Raw genomic sequence first — 21542 nt, 5'->3', positions numbered from 1 at the left:
TGCCCAGGACATTGAAATGTCCTAACAATGCAGAATGTACATAAAATAGAAAGAGACATTTGTTTCACATTTGATACACGCTACTGCATTGCTGAAAGTTTGGTTAACCTGTTTTGGGTCAGCTGTAGTCCAGCTGAAAGAAACTCAAACAATTTGAATAAAATCAAACGCAAAACCGTTTCAGATATTCTGACAGGAAATAGTGGGATTCAGAACAAACATATTTAACTGCAAACATCTGTATAACCACTAGATGACAGCAGAGGGGCACAGTGTATTCTCACTGTTTTGAGCCATCTAGGGGATGTTCATATTTTGCAGCCTAGATCTTGTAGCCCCTGGTTTTATTATCAGACATTTTATATCCCAGCAAAATTATTTACACACTCTGCAGTGGCATCTGTTGGGGGAGAGTATAAGGAGAGTCAAAATTATATAAACTGTGAATGTTACTGCTGTTATACCCCTTTCTCCTCCTCCACATTGGGACGAACAGCACAACAAACAACCTGAGCACAATAGTGAGAGATTACAAACAACTAGGCAATAAAGTTAAGAAGCTAGGAGCACAAGTAGTGTTCTCATCAGTACTCCCAATGAAAGGCCAACACCCATTGAGGGGGAAAAGAATTTTAGAAATAAACCATTGGCTAAAGGGTTGGTATTGCCAAGAAAACTTTTTTCCACGCAAAGGACTCTTGGCAAGGAGTGGGCTACACTTCACGAAAACAGGCAAAAATGTACTTGGAAAAAGACTGCCCCAACTCATCAGGAGGGCTTTAAACTAAAACTGAGGGGGAAGGGTGACCAATCTCTAGAATCTCTAGAATCCAAAACTAATCACAAATCCCAAGAAAACAATGAGGTAGGCAGTGATGATAAAAAAGAAAAACTCAAAAACAATCAGGAGATGCGGCATAAAAGTCTTAAATGATTATATACAAACGCTCAAACGTTGGGGAACAAACAGGGTGAACTAGAAGCAATAGTACATGAAGGAGGCTTTGACATAGTTGGCATAACAGAAACCTGGTGGGATGAAACCCATGAATGGAATGGACTGATGGATGGATACAAATTGTTCAAAAGAAACAGGTCTACAAAACAGGACGGAGAGTTGCACTATAGGTAAGAGAACACCACATATCTACAGAAATGCACATGATCAAAGATAAAATCTCTCCAGAATGTATATGGGTCAATATAAAAGAGAAAAAAAGTGACATTGCCATAGGTGTATATTACAGGCCACCCAACCAATCAGAAGAAATAGATGAACTCCTTGCCAACCAGTTAACAAATGTATGTAGGAAGCATACCGCAATAGTAATAGGAAACTTGACCTACATCTCAGAGTTCTGAAAGAGCTGGCAGATGTTATCTCAGAAACATTGCACAACATCTTTCATAAATCCTAGAGCACCGGAGAAGTACCTGAGGATTGGAAAAGGGCTGATGTGGTTCCCATCTTCAAGAAAGGGAAAAAAAGGACCCAGGAAACTACAGACCAATCAGTTTAACATCAACACCTGGGAAGATCCTAGAAAAGATAATAAAAAAACAGATCTGCGAACGACTAGAAGCAAACAAAGTCATAACCAGTAGCCAGCAAGGGTTTGTTAAAAACAGATCATGCCAAATCAATATTATTTCATTCTTTGATAAAGTGACTAAACTAATAAACCAGCGAAACACTGTGGACATAGTATACTTAAGGCATTTGATAAAGTAGACCACAACCTACTCCTTGGTAAGCTAGAAAAAGGTGGAATAGACAACATCACCACCAGATGGATCTGTAGCTGGCTGACAAACCGTATTCAACAAGTAGTCCTCAATGGCACTACATCCACATGGAGAGAAGTAAGCAGTGGGGTACCACAAGGTTCCGGCTTAGGCCCAGTACTCTTCAACATCTTCATAAATGACTTAGATCAGGGAATAGAAGGGGAACTCATCAAATTGCAGGTGATACCAAACTGACAGGAGTAGCCAACACCTCAGATCCAACAAAATGACTTTCAATGTGGAGAAAAGCAAAGTTTTACATTTAGGTAGGAAAAATCAAAGGTACAAATACAGATTGGGCAAGACCTGGCTTAAAAACAGTAACTGTGAGAGGGATCTTGGAGTCCTAGTGGACGATCACTTGACTATGAGCCAGCAGTATGCAGCAGGAACCAAAAAAGCTAATAAAATCCTGGGTTGTATAAACATAGGCATAGAATCAAGATCACACAAAGTATTAGTATCGCTTTATAAAACACTAGTAAGACCACACGTGGAATACTGCAGCCAATTTTGGTTACCATATCACAAAAAAGATATTGAGAGTTTGGAAAAAATTCAGAGAAGAGCAACTAAGACGATCAAAGGCCTGGAGACTAAAACATACGAAGAACGGCTGCGGGACTTGGGTTTGGCTAGTCTAAAGAAAAGAAGAAATAGGGGAGACATGATAGCAGTATTCCAATATCTGAGGGGCTGCCACAAAGAAGAGGGGGTCACGTTGTTCACCAGAGCACCAGATGGAAGGATGAGAAACAATGGTTGGAAACTGATGAAAGAGAGAAGCAACCTGGAATTAAGGAGAAACTGACAGTGAGGACAATCAACCAGTGGAACAGCTTGCCTCCAGAAATCGTGGGCGCTCCATCACTGGAGATTTTAAAGAAGAGACTAGACAATCACCTGTCTGAGATGGATAGGTTCTCCTGCTTGAGAGGGGGCTGGACTAGAAGACCTCCTTCCAGTTCTATTCTATTCTATTCTATTCTACTCTACTCTACTCTACTCTACTCTACTCTACTCTACTCTACTCTACTCTACTCTACTCTACTCTACTCTATTCTAATTCTCAGAAGTGTCCAATAATCATGAAAGAAAATATTTTGTCTTAATCTCAATATTCTAAGAAACATTCCTAACAGTCTTTAAAATCCTTAATTATTGAATTGTTACTCTAGTGCAGGCATGTCAAACTGCCGGCCTGCGGGCCGGATGCGTCACGCCGTAACTGTGCCCACCCCATTGCCGGCAATGGGGAAAAAGTCCCGACATGTGATGCCGCGAGTTTGACATGCCTGCTCTAGTGTATTCCAACTGTTTATTCCAAAGTATATACAAGTAAGTAATATTCAACTTAGCAATACTCTCTAATCGTCTATAAAAGTTTGAATTGATTTAGAATAATCCAAAACATATTTTAGTGGTAATAGTAATTCAGAAGTTGTGGATACTGTTAACAATTCTGGAGCAAATTATGATATCAAGATATGCTTTAATTGAGTGCACTGCCATTCCACAGTTTTAGACAAATGGCATTTTTCTTGCAATAATTTAAGTGACTTTTGAAAACTTGATTGGCAGTTAGCTGCCAAAATTAATCCCTTTAGTATTCAATAATTTTTAAGACAAAGATTTACCTGCAATTTGCAATACTAGGTTTACCCCAGAGTATAACTTATATGTGAATATGGGCTTCTATTCCAACATTTTTCTCGCAGCATTAAAGACAGTACTTCCATCAACTTTTCTCAAAGTTCATCATGGACTTTATGAAAAGAAGTAAGGGCAGAAACTGGCACAAAATGACAATTTTTGTTCTTAAGAGGTTTGCTGCTCTGAAGGATGATACAAGTGTAGAAGCTACCTTAGCTGAAAATTTCCACTGTCTCTGGGGTCATATAGTAAAATATCTTGATATTCTTTGTGTGACTGCCTATCATTCACAGATAGGTGTAGTTTCACTGTGATGTGCTCATGTCATTATCATCTGAACCACATCCAGCCCTTTATCTGTGGCCAGAATAATGGGAAGTGATGAGACCTTCAATAGCCACTTCTTCATTTGCACTTCCCCCCACAAGTACTTAGAGAGGAAGAGTGAGAAGTCTGGAACAAATGCATAAGAAAAAGTGCCTATAACTGTTCTTTGCTGCCAGTTGCACATACACTGCCAACTTCTGATAACAAACTCAAGCATTTATTGTAGTTATAAATCTTTCACCACGGTAATACAAAATGTAGAACAAACTACAGTAAAAGCATTCTGCATAGAAAACAGGCATGAGATCTTACTTTCAGCAAATGAGGTCAGAGAGACAAATTCAAGATTAGGACAATCTAAGAATAGTCCACATCCAGTCTCATGTCCCAGGTAATCCAAGCACAGACCAGACACAGATAGGAAATTAAAAAATTATTCGCCACAAAGAGCCCATTCTAAAAATCATCTCTTTTATATAACCCTATTTTCTTGACTAACTGGCTGTGTCACACTTCTTCCTTTCAAGTGCAATGCTTGACTTCCTTTGCTCTTAACTGATAATAGGTTGCTAGGCTTAAGAGCCGGATCAACTGGATCCTCCTCCTCAGGTTGCTGTGGCTGAGTCTCTGTTTAGTTAGTTCCTGGGATGTGAGCCAAGGCTCAGAGTAATCAATTCCTTCAGAAGTTCTTCAGCTTCTGGATCATATGCCTCCCTAACACTGTCCTCCTTCTTAAGCCTCCTCCTATTGTACTACAGGTTTAGCCTTTATGGGGAACAATAGGTACTCCTATTGTACTACAGGTTTAGCCTTTATGGGGAACAATAGGTGAAACTGCTAGACTAATCTCAGCACAGAAACCTGGTCTGTATTTTTTCTCTTCTTCAGGTCTATATTCCTTCTAATCAATGAGTTATTGGAGTTTCTGCCAATGTCTCCAAGACTCTAGAGGCAGGCTACTCTGAACTATGTCAGGAAGTAGAAGAAAAATAGATGAGTGGTGTGTTTGGGGAATACAGCAGGAATTAATGACAATCTGTGGAATATCAGTGGGACTTTCAAAGATAAGGGAGTTTCCTGAATGAGCCATTGGCCTAGTGGGGAAAGATCCAAGTATCAATTGTCCAGCTTTTTGACTACAGTTAATGTGATGATATCTAGAACAAGCCATCAATTGCAAGAGCAGGAACTGTAGAGAAAGAAATAGAATAGAACAGAATTCTTTACTGGCCAAATGTGATTGGACACCCACAAGGAATTTGTCTCCGGTACATAAGGTCTCAGTGTACATACAAACAACAAAGTGATAAGTCATATATCATAGATCATAGTTACAATCATTAATCATAAGATACAACATGTGATAAATCATAGATACCAATAGGCGATATTAGCAAAGATGAGAAAGATGAGAAAGTTGTTCATGTGAGTCACTAAAGTATGTATATGTTTCTTTGGCCTTTTGGAATTGATCTTTAAGTACCTGATGTGTGACTTGAAGTTCCTGCAGATCTGAACCTGACATTGCCTCACAAGTTTAAGGAGGAGAGACCATTTAGTCTCCAGGAACTACCATGAGGAATTCTGCATGTAGCTTTTATCACATTCTATTAGATACCATCATTTAATTCTTGTCTTGTTAGTAAATATCTACAGTAGTATTTTATTATCCAGATATTTTACATGAAATGCTCTTTTACCTATCTATAAAATAGAGAGGCCTTATTCATGAACATAGTTAAAAAGGCCAGACTTAACAGGACACTCTAATACAGGGGTCTTCAAACTCGGCTCTTTTATGACTCATGGCTGAGGAATTCTGGGAGTTGAAGTCCATGAGTCATAAAAGGACCAAGTTTGAAGATCCCTGCTCTAATACATATCTCAATGGCATGACACAATCCTATGCTTCTTTATTCAGATGTAAGCTTTCATGTGCGCTTTAGATTTATTCTCAATATTGATTTACTAATGGAAGTTCTTATTTTCTAAAAGACCTATTATTAAAGACACTTCAAGAATAAATTAGGGAAGATTTTGGATTCAAATCTCCCTTGTACTTCAGTCAGCCCAAAGAGGAGCTGGCATAGTTAATTTTCCCACAGTGGAGGAGATAGTAGGATGGTGAGGGAAAATGTAAATAAATTAGCTCTTCTCATCATTTTCACCTTCATAGCAATGAATTTGCATGGGTTAATTGTCAGAAACTTCTATGGCTCCTGAACTGACCATAGAATCTCTCTGACGTAAATCCAGGGTTCATGTGAATCAAATTTTTGTTTTCTTCCTAAGCTTTAAGTATTTTGATGTTCTATTATGAATACACTATATTATTTATTCAATGTATAATATATTAGTGTGTCATTTTTTTCATTTCTGCTCAGATACCACAGCAGCAACCATGCTGAGAAATATTAACTGCAATCTTTGTAAAGACTGAGTGAATGCATATTTTGATTTCTGCTGCATTTTTTCTTGAATTTCCCTTTATAAAAGTAATAATTTAAAAGTCTATAATTGATAAAATTATAAATATACATTTATATTTCTGTAGGTTGGAGAAAGGCCTGTGAAAGACAATTTTTGTCCTACGCCATATGCTCACTATGAGGTGCCTCCAAGCTTTTATCGCTCAACAATGATTCTTAAACCCCAATTAGGACTTGGTGCTGTTTCCAGGTTGCCATCTGCAAAAAGCAGGATTTTGATTTCCAGTCAAAGGTCTTCAGCAAGCTGCATCCATCCTCAAGCACCAATACCCAGTTCAACACTATTCCATCCTGAAACTTCAGGTGATCAATTAATCTATTTGGCTGAGCTAGTAAATCATAAATCATAATGATAAGCTGAATTTAATCACAATATAAAGGCAATTTAGAATATTGTACCAAAGGGGCATTAGATCACTAAGTGGTCTGATTGTCTGTTTTCAGTAAACTCAGTTTATGTTTTAATTATAACAGCAAATCACCAATATAGGTCTTTGAATTTGTTTGTAGTTTGGTTTGGTTTGTTCTGGTTTGATTTGATTTCAGCAGGACTAAACATGATCAGAAGTTTGCCTTCTTACTAGTTAGTGCTGCAGTCTTATACTACAGTTTTGTCTGTCTGATACTGTCTAGAAGTGTTGAACCACAATTCTTATCATCTCCCATAATCTTAACCAGTATATTTTGTGTTTTGGAAGATGGTTTGGGGAAGTCTGCTTAATCAACTGATCTGACAGCCCCACTGAATACAATAGTTGTATTAAGAATGTTTACACAACACTCTTGGCCACATTACCAAATTAATCCATTTTCTGGATATGCACAGTAACATAAAATATCCAAGCATACTGATTCATAACATAAGCTAACCATGTGACCCTGTTGTGCATGTTGTGTGAACACAGCTATAGGGTTCTTTGCATACTAAGTTAAAATCTGTAGGATTGGATGGCCCATATAATAACGTGGATTGTTAGTTTGTTGATATGTTTATTTTGGTGCCTTCAAGTCAGTGTTGACTCCTGATGACTGCCTGGGCAAATCCTTGCAGTTTTCTTGACAAAATTTCAGACGTGGTTTGCCATCGCCTGCTTTCCAGGGCTGAGGTCACCAAGCTGGCTTTGTACCTAAGGTGGGACTAGAACTCATGGTTTCCTGGTGTCTGGCCTGATATCTTAACCACTGCAACATACCGGTTTATATATTAGGAAAATATTTATTTTTGTATGTGAATTATTGGATCTATTTGCAGTAGAAAATGCAACTGAACAGTTAAAATGTTTCTGGAGAATTCACATGGTTTTGTGTTGGAGTGGATTTTAAAGCACCTGCATAAAAATGAACAATGCTTGTAATCAGATATGATCTAGTAGGATTTGTCTGTCTGAATATTAACTGAAGGCAAGTTAAATGGAGATTGCTTTCTCTCATCAATTGCTGGCATCACTTTGATCCCTACCACAAATCATATGAATTTTAATGCAAATGTAGGCCTCTGCTCATCCATTTTACACCATTTTTTTTCTATCCCTGAGAACATTATCTCCTTTTTGCACATGTTTAGAAAAATAAGAGCTGTAATCTGCTAGTGCGTGAGCTTTATTTTCCCCTGGGGTAAACTACTAAATTAGGGATTATGTTGGGGACATGATGACATCATAAGACTCCATAATTCATAATTCCCTGGAAAATGGTCTGTAGGATATAAAATGTTTGTGATACTAAAATAAATATATTTAAAGATTAAATACATGTTTCAATTCTCCAATAGGACTTTAAGCCCATATCTAGTCATCACTTTGTATAAGAGAAAAAAATACCCTCTACTACAAAATGATTATTACATTGTTATTGCGCACAATAAAAAGAACATTGTACATTATAATTATAAAGCTATACATGTTGTTCCTATTTGTTTCAAAATCCCAAGGGAGAAACATCAGCCTCAGTTCTGTTGCTTTTGAGTTCACACAATGGCTTCTGCTTTCATTTTTCCAATGTTTTAAAAGAGAAATGTTACTTTCATTTTTTTATGTCTCACATCTATTATCACATGTGAATATTGGGGCAAAAATATTTCTTAAAATGTGTTATATTTTGGCTTTCCTGCTTTTCTGAAAATCTTCTCACTTTGCTTTTCAAATCTTTTAACACAAATATAAAAACAGAATATTAAATTGCACATTGATATGCAATGTTTAGTTTACTATGTCTACTCAGAAATAAACCCGTTTGAGTTTAATGGAGCTTACTCTCAAGGTAGTGAATATAGAACTGCAGCTGCAATGCAATGACAGTGTTTTCTGACTCCAGGCATATAAGCAACCAGTTGGCAATTAGATCCCTGCTGATTTAGACTAATGAAAAATAGGGCTTGATTAACTTATCTTTTTCAGGAAAAGAGTGAATGTAAACTTGCTAGAGTAGACTAAAGTGAGATTGATTAGCTTATGGTTCAGCATTTTGTGGGAAACCCAGCTGTTCTTGTAACTCCCAAGAGTTACCATGTTCTGTGAGCTAGGTCATCATGTTAAGCCATGGAATAATTTATTCCTCTGGGCATAGCATGTTATGTAAACACAGCAATTGTGCTTGGTTAGCATGGGGTTAAGCGTGCTGTGAACCAGCCATCTGCCTAGAAGATAGACCCTCTAGGGGGAAAAAAAAACCCCTGAGCTTGGATAATCTTCATGAATTTTTCTCTTTTCAATGGATTTTTTTTTTCATAACACTAAATGTAAAGAATGCAAGAGAAAATATTTTAAATATTCATCTAACAAATATCTGGCTTATCCAATTTTATTGCACTATTGTATTCATGATATATGATTAGATTATATGGAAAATCAGATGAACAGACTTGTTAAATTAAAACAATCTTATACTTTAAATGTGTAAAAATATACACAACTAATAATAATATATGGTATTTTGTTTCACTGGATTTTATTTGTAGCAGAGTTGGGCAATCTACAACCAGCAGGACACCTGTAACATCTGATTTTTTTTTCTGCAGTCTTCTTAACTCTATGGCAGCATAGCTTGCTACCAATAATTTAATATTTTTCAAAGTGTGGTTCTTTCTGGTATAATCTATAATTCATTTCTGATATATATATGCTTATTACTAAAGATAGACAAGAAACCATCAAAGTAGTGTGGCTATGTTTTTTTAATTGTTGTTTACTTTTTGCTGTAATTTTTGCTGCTTTGCTGTTGTTTTATTGTTGTTTTTTGTATTCTTTTACTTTGTGAATCTCCTAGAGTCATTGGGAGTTGGATGTACAAATTTAATAAATAAGACAAAATAGTTTTGGATTGCAGTCTAATGCAAACTTCTCTTTGTATCAGTAAACAAAGCTTCTAAGTGAACATTTATAGAATTATTCGCTAGAAAATGAACAGTCTGTTCCAACAATCAACTGCATTATATATTGCATTTCCACTTGACTTTTGTTCTTTTCATTTCCAGCATCCATATTTAATAAGAGCCCTACGAGATAAGAAAAAAAAAACTATCCTCAATCTGTAGCTGTATAATATCTTTATTAAGATCAATTAGCAATAACACAAACAGATGTTCAGGTTTTGCAGTTCTCCAGAACTTTTCATCAGGGAAAAAGTTACAAAACAAAACAAAATGACAGAAGAAAGTTTCAAAATTGGACTAAACATTTTTAGACTGTAAGTTGTGCAAGGAAATTAGTCTTCAAATGGAATAGCTGACTGAAGGCAGAGTTTCAAATTACACTTAATCTTTGGACAAAAGAAATGATTGATTCCTTCAACTGTGAAAGAACAAAATCATTGCCTTTCCCTAGTTTGTCCCTAGCTTTCGTTCATGCCACAAGTTGCCTTAAGCCTGGGAGTAAGGAGGAACAAAGAAACATCGGTCTTCGTACTGAAGATGGTCCAAGGATTCCCAAATGAACCTGATACCTGGCTACAGATGTGAACTAGGCCTCTTCAATCTTTATCAGACATTTATAGTGTCGTACATCCCCTATGATACTGACATTGGTACTCTAGTACATCAAACTCACAGTTTCTTCTGATTCACCCTCTCTGTTTATGATTATCAGAGGGGTCCTAACAAACCCCAACTATTATATTAAAAAGTGATTTTTTTAAATCTCTGCAAACACATTTTCCTTTAGTTCAATGGTTCTCAACCTTTTTAATGCCGCGACCCCAACCGGTCGTAAGTCGAGGACTAAACCGGTCGTAAGTCGAGGACTAAACCGGTCGTAAGTCGAGGACTACCCAACCGGTCGTAAGTCGAGGACTTTCCCTGCCCAGGAGCGCCGCGCATGCGTGGTTCTGCCCCCTGCGCCAGCCGAGGCGTAGCTGGCAAGCGGCAGAGACAGAGCAGGCCGACCACCAGCTGGCCCAGCCCAAGGGAGGTAAGGCACCCGCTGGAAAAGTGGAAAAAAATGGCGGACAAAAAAAATGGCGGACAGCCTTGCTTGGCGACCCCCATGAAATGGTCGATCGACCCCAAATGGGATCCCGACCCACAGGTTGAGAACCACTGCTTTAGTTTGACATGCTGCTACTCAGCTTCTTATCTCTTTTTATCTATCATAGTGTTTTTATGTTTTATGTTAGGAGCAATGAAAGCAAGTTAATTGTCCTACAGAGAAGACAGATGACAAGATGCCAACCTTAGGCAGAGCTTCTACATTCATTATCTCTTAGGAATTTGAAAGGAAGGCCATTTTGCATGGCATCAAGAAGGGAGTAAGAGAGAATTGATGAGTATTACTGGCTTAAGCAAAGAGTCAGCTACTGCAGAGTAGAGATGCTTGGTAGGGGTGTACCATATGTTATTATCATGACCTTGAGTGACAGCCAAAGCATCAGTGTGCTAGTTAAGTGTGGACTGTGTAGCATGACAATTAAATAAATACGTAGCTGGCTCCAAAATTGTAGTCAAAGTATAATCAAAGTAGAGAAGTATTGAATTGTGCCCTGGATGCTGCACTCTTTCTTATGTGTATTAATAACATGGATGAAGTGATGGAAGAAATGCTTATGACATTTGCAGAGGATATCAAATTGGATGAGAGAGCTAGAAGATGGAAATAAACTTCATACAACTCTTAAAATATTAGACAAACAACAGGTGAAATTTGATAGAGACAAGTGCAAAATTCTTCAGTTTGGAAACAAGAACCCTATGTTCAGTATAGTGCAGGATAGAGACACTTGGTTTAATACAGTTAGATAAGGGTGAGTGGTCGGTAACCCATGGCAATGGTTTGTCTCCATACTGCTGAATGTCTGTGTACAGGAGCAACTGGGGAGGCTATATTGGTTGTCATTGGGATGAGGGTCAGTGTCTGGGTAGGTATGTTTGGATATCCATCATGGCCAGGGAAAAAATTTTGAGGCTAAGGAAAATGAGGAGGAAGAATTGAGAGAAAGTAGTCCCATCAAGTTTGTGATGTTCAGAGGAAGGTATGTTAGTAAGCTGAGAGTGGGTCACTTGCAAAGCTACTTACCTCTCATGATCAAAGGCCATCTGATAAGTTGCCAGATAGCCCTGGCTCTAGCTCAGTGGTTCTCAACCTTTTTAATGCCGCGACCCCCAACCGGTCGTAAGTCGAGGACTAAACCGGTCGTAAGTCGAGGACTAAACCGGTCGTAAGTCGAGGACTACCCAACCGGTCATAAGTCGAGGACTTTCCCTGCCCGGGAGCACCACGCATGCGTGGTTCCGCCCCCTGTGCCGGCCGAGGCGTAGCTGGCAAGCGGCAGAGACGGAGCAGGCCGACCACCAGCTGGCCCAGCCCAAGGGAGGTAAGGCACCCGCTGGAAAAGGGGAAAAAAATGGCGGACAGCCTTGTTTGGCGACCCCCGTGAAATGGTCGATCGACCCCAAATGGGGTCGCGACCCATAGGTTGAGAACCGCTGCTCTAGCTACTCTTATTGAATATCAGGTCTGTACATAATAAGACCCTTCTCACCTAGAATATGTCTGTGGATTAGGCACCCAACTAAGCATGTATAGCAAAGATCTGGTTGGACTGAGGGAGAATTCCCTCATCAAGCTGTTGGTAGAACACAACAGCCTGGGCTGTCATGGACATGCCACATTATGCTCATGTAACATCTCTGCTTCATGAGTTGTGTCGGTTATCAATATATATATATATAAAGAAGAAGATGGATGACTGCAGCGGACCTCTGATTGAAAGCCTTGCTAGTAATGTTAGGCATAGAAAATAAATGTGACTAGGACAGCAGACTATAGACTGAATCTGAAATATGCGCAGTGCTCACAAATGCCACTCTTCCATTCAAGCTAGGGATGCACAAACCTTTGAATCAAGGACTAACAACTTTATACTAGGGGTTGCTCCCTGAAAAATGGTCAGAACCAGAAGAAACTATTGGGAACAGCCGGAACAAGAATTCTTTACGTTTTAATTGATGCCAATCAATTGGATTATGTTAATATTATGTTAATAAAACACAGCTAATTTAATTATTTTCCATGTAATCCCTACCCTAAGGCAAATTATAGAAAGTAGCTCTGGATTTACATCCAGAACTTTAGTAAGTAGCCCAAAGTAAGTAGTAAGTAGCCCAAAGATAGGAATTGTTCTTTTCTGCACTATTTTTGCACGTAGAGAATGCTTCTGGAATTTGTATTAGAGCATTTCCAAGTACAGAGTTATATTAGATATAAAAGACAAAAGATAAACAGCTTTTTATGAGCTCTGATTTTCAACTCAACTGGAAACCTCTCATATGAGCTTTAAAAAAATCAATAAATGTCAGCAGAACTGAACTCTTCCTTAAAGGTTTGGGAGTGGAGGAGAGAGAAATGCTTGGTTGCCCTTTAGCTTACTAGAGCTAGCAGTATTCCTATGACTATTCTAAATTAAGAGGAATGTGGAGAATTAAAGTGCTGCAGGGATAAGATAAGTAAAATTGATAATAATCTTTATTCTTAACCTGATGTTAGTAATGTCGAGCCAGAATCTAGACTTCTGAAGGAAGGCAGCTTCAGCAAGAGTGATCTAAGTATTTACAGTATATGCTAAAATCACTAAATATTTCTTTAAATAATTAATGTGTTTTGCCACAGATTCAAGTGCAGTAATAAAGATTTTTTATCTTCATACAGGGAGCACCGAAGTCTTGCATAGTGTGGAATGCAATGGCTCTTAAGCAAAACTAATGGTGTTTTATCCATAAAGTAGCTGAAACTGAAGTACCTTTATACTTCAGAGAATCATTCACTGTGGACATTAATATGTTATTTAGTTTTGCACTGTGTTAGCCTTTGTCGCTTATCTGAGCTTTTGATAGTGTTTATTTATTATTAATTAATTAAATTTATTTGCCGCACATCTTCCTATCAAAATGGCTCTGGGTGGCTTACAGCATTAAAACATTATAATCCTAACAGATAAATATTTCTAAAATGATAAAATAGAAATCACACTCTAAATAAAATTATATTTAAAAGATGGGGAGGGAGGGAACAGGATGCATAGCAGGGGGAGGGGGATGTGGGATTGCCTCTTAATTCATCAACCATCTCCAATGCGATGGCCCCCCCATTGGGGTCCCAAGCCATCTGGTAGAGCAGTGGTTCTCAACCTTTTTAATGCCACAACCCCAACCGGTCGTAAGTCGAGGACTAAACCGGTCGTAAGTCGAGGACTAAACCGGTCATAAGTCAAGGACTACCCAACCAGTCGTAAGTCGAGGACTTTCCCTGCCCGGGAGCGCCGCGCATGCGTGGTTCCTCCCCCTGCGCTGGCCGAGGCGTAGCTGGCAAGCGGTAGAGACGGAGCAGGCCGACCACCAGCTGGCCCAGCCCAAGGGAGGTAAGGCACCCGCCAGAAAAGGGGAAAAAATGGCGGACAAAAAAAATGGCGGACAAAAAAAATGGCAGACAGCCTTTCTTGGCGACCCCCGTGAAATGGTCGATCGACCCCAAATGGGGTCCCGACCCACAGGTTGAGAACCACTGTGGTAGAGACTTCTGACCCTTACTGAAGTCAGGAGGGTGGGAGCCAATCTCATCTCAGGGGGCAAGATGTTCCAAAGCGCAGAAGCCATGACAAAAGAAGGTCCTTTTCCTGACTCCCATCAGCCAGAATTCCTTAACCGGTGGTGGGATTCAGCTGGTTCGCACTCCTTCGGCAGAATCAGTAGCTACATTTTTTGTTACCCAGGCCCAGAATGGACTTTTGGAAGCAGCATCCACACAGAGAACCGGTTGTTCGCATATTTGAATCCCATCACTGCCCATAACACACACCTCTTCTGGTGTGTATGATAGATAGGGAAGAAAAATGGATGATAGGGTGGCTATGCACACTTCAAAAATGATTTGGAATACTTTCTTTGGATTTCATAGCCTCAACAGATAATTGTATCTTTATTATTAATCAATTTTTTAAATAGATTTGCCAAGAAACCATTCAAATTGAAGTTATGGGAAATTTCTTTTTTTTTTTAAATGTTCACATTTATCCATATTTTCTGCAGAGCAAAGCATCTTGATTTCCTAGTGCCTGACTGGAAGGCATACATATCATTTCTGGATTCCAGCACTATGTTACCACTAGATGGCGGAAAAGAGACTCCGAAAACCAAATTAACCCTGACAATCAATGTGTCAGCCAGATCTCCCACACACTTAGGCCAGTTAACCCAGGAGAAGGCCAAATCAACAGTAAAAGAGATAATCAAGGACACTGATCATCAAAATGATATAACCAGCATCCCTGAATTCTATTGCCAAATGTTAGATCATCGCAAGCCCTCTACTGTGGGGTATCTATACAATCTAACCCTAAGCAAAAACGTAGATGGGCCTTTTCCCACTCTGATGCCCCCATCAACTCTACTGATAGGAAGATTTCACTCCCTATTTGCAGAGACTTTGCCCTTATGGATCCAGGGAGACAGAAACTCTTGTTCATCTCATATGATGTCTTTTCTATGATACACCAAGATGTGCTCTGAACACTCCAATCATTTCCAAAAACAAGGGTCACACAGATAAATTTTATATTTATTATTTTTTTAAGGGATGCTAATCTCACACCCACTAATCAGATGACCAAATATCTTCACCAAACTTTTAATTAGATTTGTTTTATCGTATTATTTTTCTCTTTTTCTCAATAACAAATTGTTACGTTAAACTATATTTTTTACTGCATTCTTTTTATTGTAAAGGATGATCAAAGACCGTAATAAAGATATTTTTTGATTTGATTCAGAAAACCTTAATTCACTGCTGCTATCTGGGGTCATCTGGAATTTTGCAATCCAAATATGGTATGTTTAATTTCTGAATTCATAGAACCACACAGAGATTCTTCATAAAACTGAAGTTGCAAAATTTAGTTGCAGCTTTTTCCACAGCATTCACTGCTTGTTCTGATTCTATTTTGGTTTCTGAATAAAGTGAATGTATAATGGGAAGTGCATCAGTGGGTCTTGTTTGTGTTGCCAATTCTCTTCTATTATTATTTGCAGGTGTCATTAGAGCGCCAGAATTATATTTGTCTCATGTCAGAGAATATTTACCTGGAAATATTTTCATATTTTCAGACAAGAAATAGCAAAGGATTCACAGAGACTGATTTTTGTAGAATACATGCTATAATAATTAAATCTGTGAGAGTCTTCAAGCAGCCAGGAGCTAGAATATTCTGACAACGTTCATTTTGAAGTGTTATTCTACTTGTGTTGGCAGATCTGAAAAAGTGATGCTTATAATTAAAATGTATTTAATTAAAACATCCATTAAAGCAAAAAAAGTAAACATGTTTTAAATATAATTTTCTAATCCTTTTCAAACACAAAATGGTCATATTTTCAGAGAGGAAGTCCACACATGGACTTTTGAACTGTAAAGTGGAGCCCAGTGAATGCTCATAACAAAAGTGTTATTTTTTTAAATTAATTTACTCCAATGAATGTTAAAGAAAGCTAGTTGCTGTTGTGAAATGTGGATGTGATTCCAGAGGGTCTGAAAATGTCTTCTAAATCAGCCACAATGTTTGCATATAGTCCCTGTCAGAAACAAAATGAATCACATTAAGGGTTCCTTTAACAAGGGTGAGTTATACACTAAGTCTTGTCCAAATAATTTGAACAATTAAAATCAGAGAAAGCAGGATCTTGGTTAGCACCAATACAAGCATCATTTACACTGGGTTCATAGGTGCTGCATTGTTGATCCCTAATGTGCAGTATACATCAATTGTACAAAATATTGAATCTTATATAATTTGATGTAAATTTATTCCATTTCTGTAACTGCCCTTCACAATCCAATTGGGTGGTGAACAAAATCACAATAATTAATATCATAAAAACACATAAAACCACAAAAATACTCACAAATTATACATATACACAATAGAAGATTACTGTAATAATTACATAAAAAATAACAGTGAAACCAGGTAAGGGCCCCCCTAACACTTTCAGGACTCCAGGCTCGAGCACATAGCCACATCTTTAAAGCCTTACAAAAGGCTAACAGAGTCAGGGCCACCTTGAGTTCTGAATTAAGGGTATACCAAAAATGTTGAATGTTATATGCAAATTTTATCAGTGTACAGATCAATTATTTGTGTGCACCTAATAAATATAATATGTGAGCACTCAGCACTGCTAAAAAGATGGTTGGGGAATTCTAATGAATAAAGTTATTAAATAGTAAGTGCCTTTGTTGTAACTCTTTGTTAGAAGATTATATTAAATTTTACTGAACTATCACTGAAAAATGTAGTTCCGTGTAGAGATGCTTCAAAATTACTTGCCTTGCCTGCCATTAATTTTCTTTCATAATAGGTACAACAGCCTAGTCATAATGGTCCTGTCATTCATTTAATGTACCCTACTGTATTTTGCCTTGTTGGATCAAATCACGACCCATCTTAGTCCAGCCTCTTCTTCCTCTCAACCAGATTCCTCTATAATCTTCACAAGATACTCCCTTGTTATTATCGTTCCCCTACAACTCAAAGGTAAAATTGAGTCTTCTAGATCAGGGCTTTTCAACCTTTTCACCCATTGTACCACTTTTAGGATATGGCAATATCTGAGTACCACGAGTCGCCTAGCAAGGTGTCAAAAACTTGATGACCAAAAAAAAGGAAAAAAGTGATAAATACAGGTAGTCCTCGACTTACAACAGTTCACTTAGTGACTGTTTGAAGTTACAATGGCACTGAAAAAAGTGCCCCCCAAGCCACAGCCGAGCAAGACACCTGCCTGCCTACCTGGTGGCGCTCTTCCTCCTGTCCAAGGTTTTCATTGTTGTGAGCATTTCTGTTAAGGATTGGAAGAGGGGGGGGTGTTTGGTTTTTATTCCCCCCGTCTGCTGGGTGATTGCAGCAGGTTTTGGTCACTTCACATGACCCTGGGACACTGTGACCGTCATAAATATGAATCAGTTGCCAAGCATCTGAATGTAAATCACAAGACCCTGGAGATGCTGCAACATTCCAGCTGATCGGTGCTTCTTCTGAGCTCATCAGAAGCGCCAGGATCAGCGCTGAGGTCCAGCTGGAGCCTGGCACTGATCCTGGCGCTTCCTCTGAGCCCTGACAGTCCTGAAGCGCTGATCATGGTGATTCCGCTGAGCCCTGACAGCCCTGTAGCTCCAGCCATCTCTCGCTCAGGCTTGTGCGGTGCTCCAGCGGTTCAGCTCGTTCCCCTCCCCCGCTACCACTTTTCTAGGATGGTCGCGTACCACCTGCCAGATGCCAATGCACCACAGGTGGTACCCGTACCACTGGTTGAAAAGCCCTGTTCTAGCTTAATGGCCTTTGATTCAAGTCCCCCATGACTTTAATCTCCCTTTAAAACTATGCAAATTATTCATCATCACCACATTTTTGGATGAGCCCTGGTCCTTTTTTTTAGAAAGGGAAAATGTTTCTATCAGTTTTCCTATTCTATTCTATTCTATTCTATTCTATTCTATTCTACTTTACTCTACTCTACTCTACTCATTATATATTTCTTAAAATAAACACAAAAACATAAAAGGATGTGGAAATAAGATGAAATGAATTTAAAATAGAAAAAAATGACACCCAGAGATTTGTTCAAATCTGTTTCAACCTTTCTAATGTGGTGACGCTTGCTAGCTTTTGTGGAAGAGAATTTCGACTTTGTGGTAGCTGTCAAATTTTTTGTCTGTCCTGAATTTCACAGGATTTCAAATGTTTGATGTCCCTGGATTCTTATATCATGGAAGAGGCAGAAAAGAACACTCTTATCTCGTTTCTTTTCAATAGAACAGATTTGTATAAAGACATTATGACATAGGCTCGCTTATTTTCAACTTCCTAATGATTACTAACATGGAAATACTTTTTTTCTCCTTTTTTGCCACTTGCACATTATATTTTAATGTTTAGATTGAATTATACACCATAATCTCTCTTTAAAATAAGAGACCCAGGTGAATATAATGCTACAGGATCCAATCTGGGTTGGTCACTGGGGCCAGAAGTTTAGTCTTGCAAGCTTTCAGACTCATGCTGAAACCCATCCTCAGGGAGCTTTCTCCAGCAGACTGTGTGCTTTGGGCTATTCTGTGTGTAGTATTTATATGGTGCCTGTTGGGTGTGGCTTTTTAGATGTTGATTGGGGTGTTGATGGCTGGCTATTCAGATGTTGGTTGTTGTTTTCTTGTGCTCCCAAGCCCTCACCCTCTAAGTACTTGATAAGCTGGTGGTAAATCAGCACTCCTGTTGATGGATGAGGGGTCCATTTCCCAGGCTTCAATCACTTCCCTGCTGTTTTTGTGCCTGCTCATCCAACAATTTTAGTAGATGCAAAATTGAATGTATGTCTTTGTGCATTGCAATGTAAGACTACCAATGAGTTTGGGTCTCCTCATTTGATAGCTTGCTTGTGTTATTGCAATCTGGTGGTTAGCTTCTCCTCATCTGTTCTACATAGTGACAGTGGCAATCCATGCAGGGGATCTGGTAGATTACATTGGAAGTATCTCCCACCTTCAAGCGATCTTTACAATGGTAGCGTTGGAAACTGCGTTCTACTGCTTCCGAAATGCTTTTGAAGTATGGCAGAGTGTGCCATGTAGTTAGTCTTGTACCTTGTTTCTTCCTTTCTCTTCCCACCGTATTGCACAGATATCTTGTAACAAATGATTGTGGGTACACATTCTGCCTGAATTGTTCATGTAGGTACCTGCTTCCAGCTGTTTGGCTTGCTGGCTACTACAGTGGGTTCTCACTCTGCCATATAGTGTTCTGATGCAAATCTTTTTGTGTGACAGTGGGTGGTTGTTGTTGAAATTCAGAATGCATGGCGTGTTGGTGGCCTTGCAATAAATTGTGGTTTTTAGGCTTCCATCTTCTTGTCTATCTAAAAATGGTAATTGTCTAGCTGTTTCTTCCTCTATTGTAAACTGTATGTCAGGAAGTTGGAGTTCAGTATGGTATGAAAGTCTTTCAGTACATTCAGTACATTTCTTTTCATGATGACAAACATGTCATTCACGTAGCTGCACCAAAAATTAGGTGTGTAGTTCTGAAATGCGCAGTGTCCTAGTTCATGAAAGACTGTTTCTGCAGTGACTCCTAATATTGGGGATCCCATGGGTGTCCTTTTTATTTGCTCATACATTTCCCTTTTGAATGTGAAGACAGTATTGACAGTATTGGAGTAGCCTCATGAATCCTGTTTCTGATGTGCGTTGAACTGTGAGAGCCAGATTGTTGAACTAGATGTTTTGAAGTTCTTAAGAAATTTTGAACCACGCTAGAAACTAGGAGATGGAATTCTAGTCCCACCTTAAATCATAAGCATGAAAAATAATAAGAATTGTATCGATATACTAAAACTACTGTATACAATTCTATATGGATTTGCATATTTACCTATTAAGCATATTTGATATTTCCATCTCTAGAATCATATAAATTAAAAATAATGTCATTTTAAAATAAAGTCTGAAATGGCGTAAAAAATAAAATAAAATAATGATGAATCAAATTATACAGTATGTTGCTGGCTTATAGCTTCCTTACATGTTGCTTTCCTTTGATCCATTTTAATTTATTGCATTAAAAAACCTAATTGGTTGTGCATCACTTTAGATTTGATTCCAAATATTTTGTCATGAACATGGACCTGACTGCAATTCTTTGAAGCAGCTGCAGAAACCTAAGAAAAGAAATGTAAGTGCATTAAAGAGGAGCAGATGGGGCCATTGGAATCAAAATGGAGGCATCACTCAACCCAACTCAGGGAATAACAATAATAACAATAACAAAAATCCCTCCATATTTTCTGGGAGTCCCTCAGATCTGGCTTTGTCATCAGGCTGGTGATCTCTGGGGATGGGTGAGCCCTTGATGTAGATCCATTGCTGATCGAATCTCTTTTGTGTACTTTTTAAAAAATGTGATTATATTTGACATATGTATTGTTTTTATACTTTCTTTTTTGCTATATGCTGCCCAGAGTCGCTTCTTGTGGGATGGGTGGCCATATAATATTCATAAATAAATAAATTTGGGATGGTCAAAAGGTTCCAAGGGATGGGTTTCTTTTCAATGCCATTCTTGTTTGTTCTGACAAGATGCAACAATATATCTTCATTTTTTTTAATAAAAAAAATGCATGCAATAATTTTATTTTTTTTCCAGTTGATCTTAAAAAAGGCTCAAGTCCAAATGCTACAAAATCAAATCTTCCAAAACCATGTCAGTCTGGACTTCGCCCTCCTGGTTATTCACGGTTGCCATCAACTAAACTCGCCACGTTTGGTTTTGTCAGGAGCTCCAGTGTCTCCTCAATCTCAAGCAAATCAAGTGACAGAGTCCAGAGTGATCAAAGCAAGACAGCCAACCGTAAGTCAGACAACTTGATTTTCACTCCAGATATATCTGTTGCAGAGAAACAAAGAGAAATAAAGAATACTACTTACTTCCTTGTTGTGTGCTAGCAGCACATTTCTGTTTGCTGTTGAATTTTATGATGTATATAATGTTGGATACATATTTTCTAATAATAAATTACCTGTACAGGCTTTTCTTCTAAAAGTTGCTGAATGGTTACAGCTGAATGGTTACATCTCATAACCATTTTTGTATGCAAACATTCTACATATATGTATGCATGTACACATACAGATAAATGAACTACTTTCAAACAGAAATAAACATAGTAGATTTCTTGCTTCAGCAAACTATGGTCAAGGGAAAAAAAGGCTGTTGTCTCTCTCTATATATTGCAAAGAACCCTTAGCTGAACCT

At 38.4% G+C, this 21542-nt stretch overlaps 1 protein-coding gene across 1 annotated transcript in view; it reads left to right on the top strand.

The window, feature by feature from the left end:
* The window catches only part of LOC114923132 (microtubule-associated tumor suppressor candidate 2-like), a gene marked incomplete at its 3' end in the record, with an annotated part of 102767 nt that overhangs the window by 2870 nt on the left and 78355 nt on the right, over positions 1-21542 (top strand). Inside the window, exons 2-3 of the mRNA XM_029285687.1 lie at positions 6323-6560; positions 20934-21137. Of these exons, the coding sequence (XP_029141520.1) occupies positions 6323-6560; positions 20934-21137 (442 nt within the window). The remainder of the gene's footprint in view (positions 1-6322; positions 6561-20933; positions 21138-21542) is intronic.

Source organism: Protobothrops mucrosquamatus, unplaced genomic scaffold (genome assembly GCF_001527695.2).
Source record: "Protobothrops mucrosquamatus isolate PMUCROS unplaced genomic scaffold, P.Mucros_1.0 scaffold2072, whole genome shotgun sequence".
Lineage (NCBI taxonomy): Eukaryota > Metazoa > Chordata > Lepidosauria > Squamata > Viperidae > Protobothrops > Protobothrops mucrosquamatus.
The sequence above is the reverse complement of the archived record's forward strand: the minus strand, read 5'-3'. Positions and strand labels throughout refer to the sequence as shown.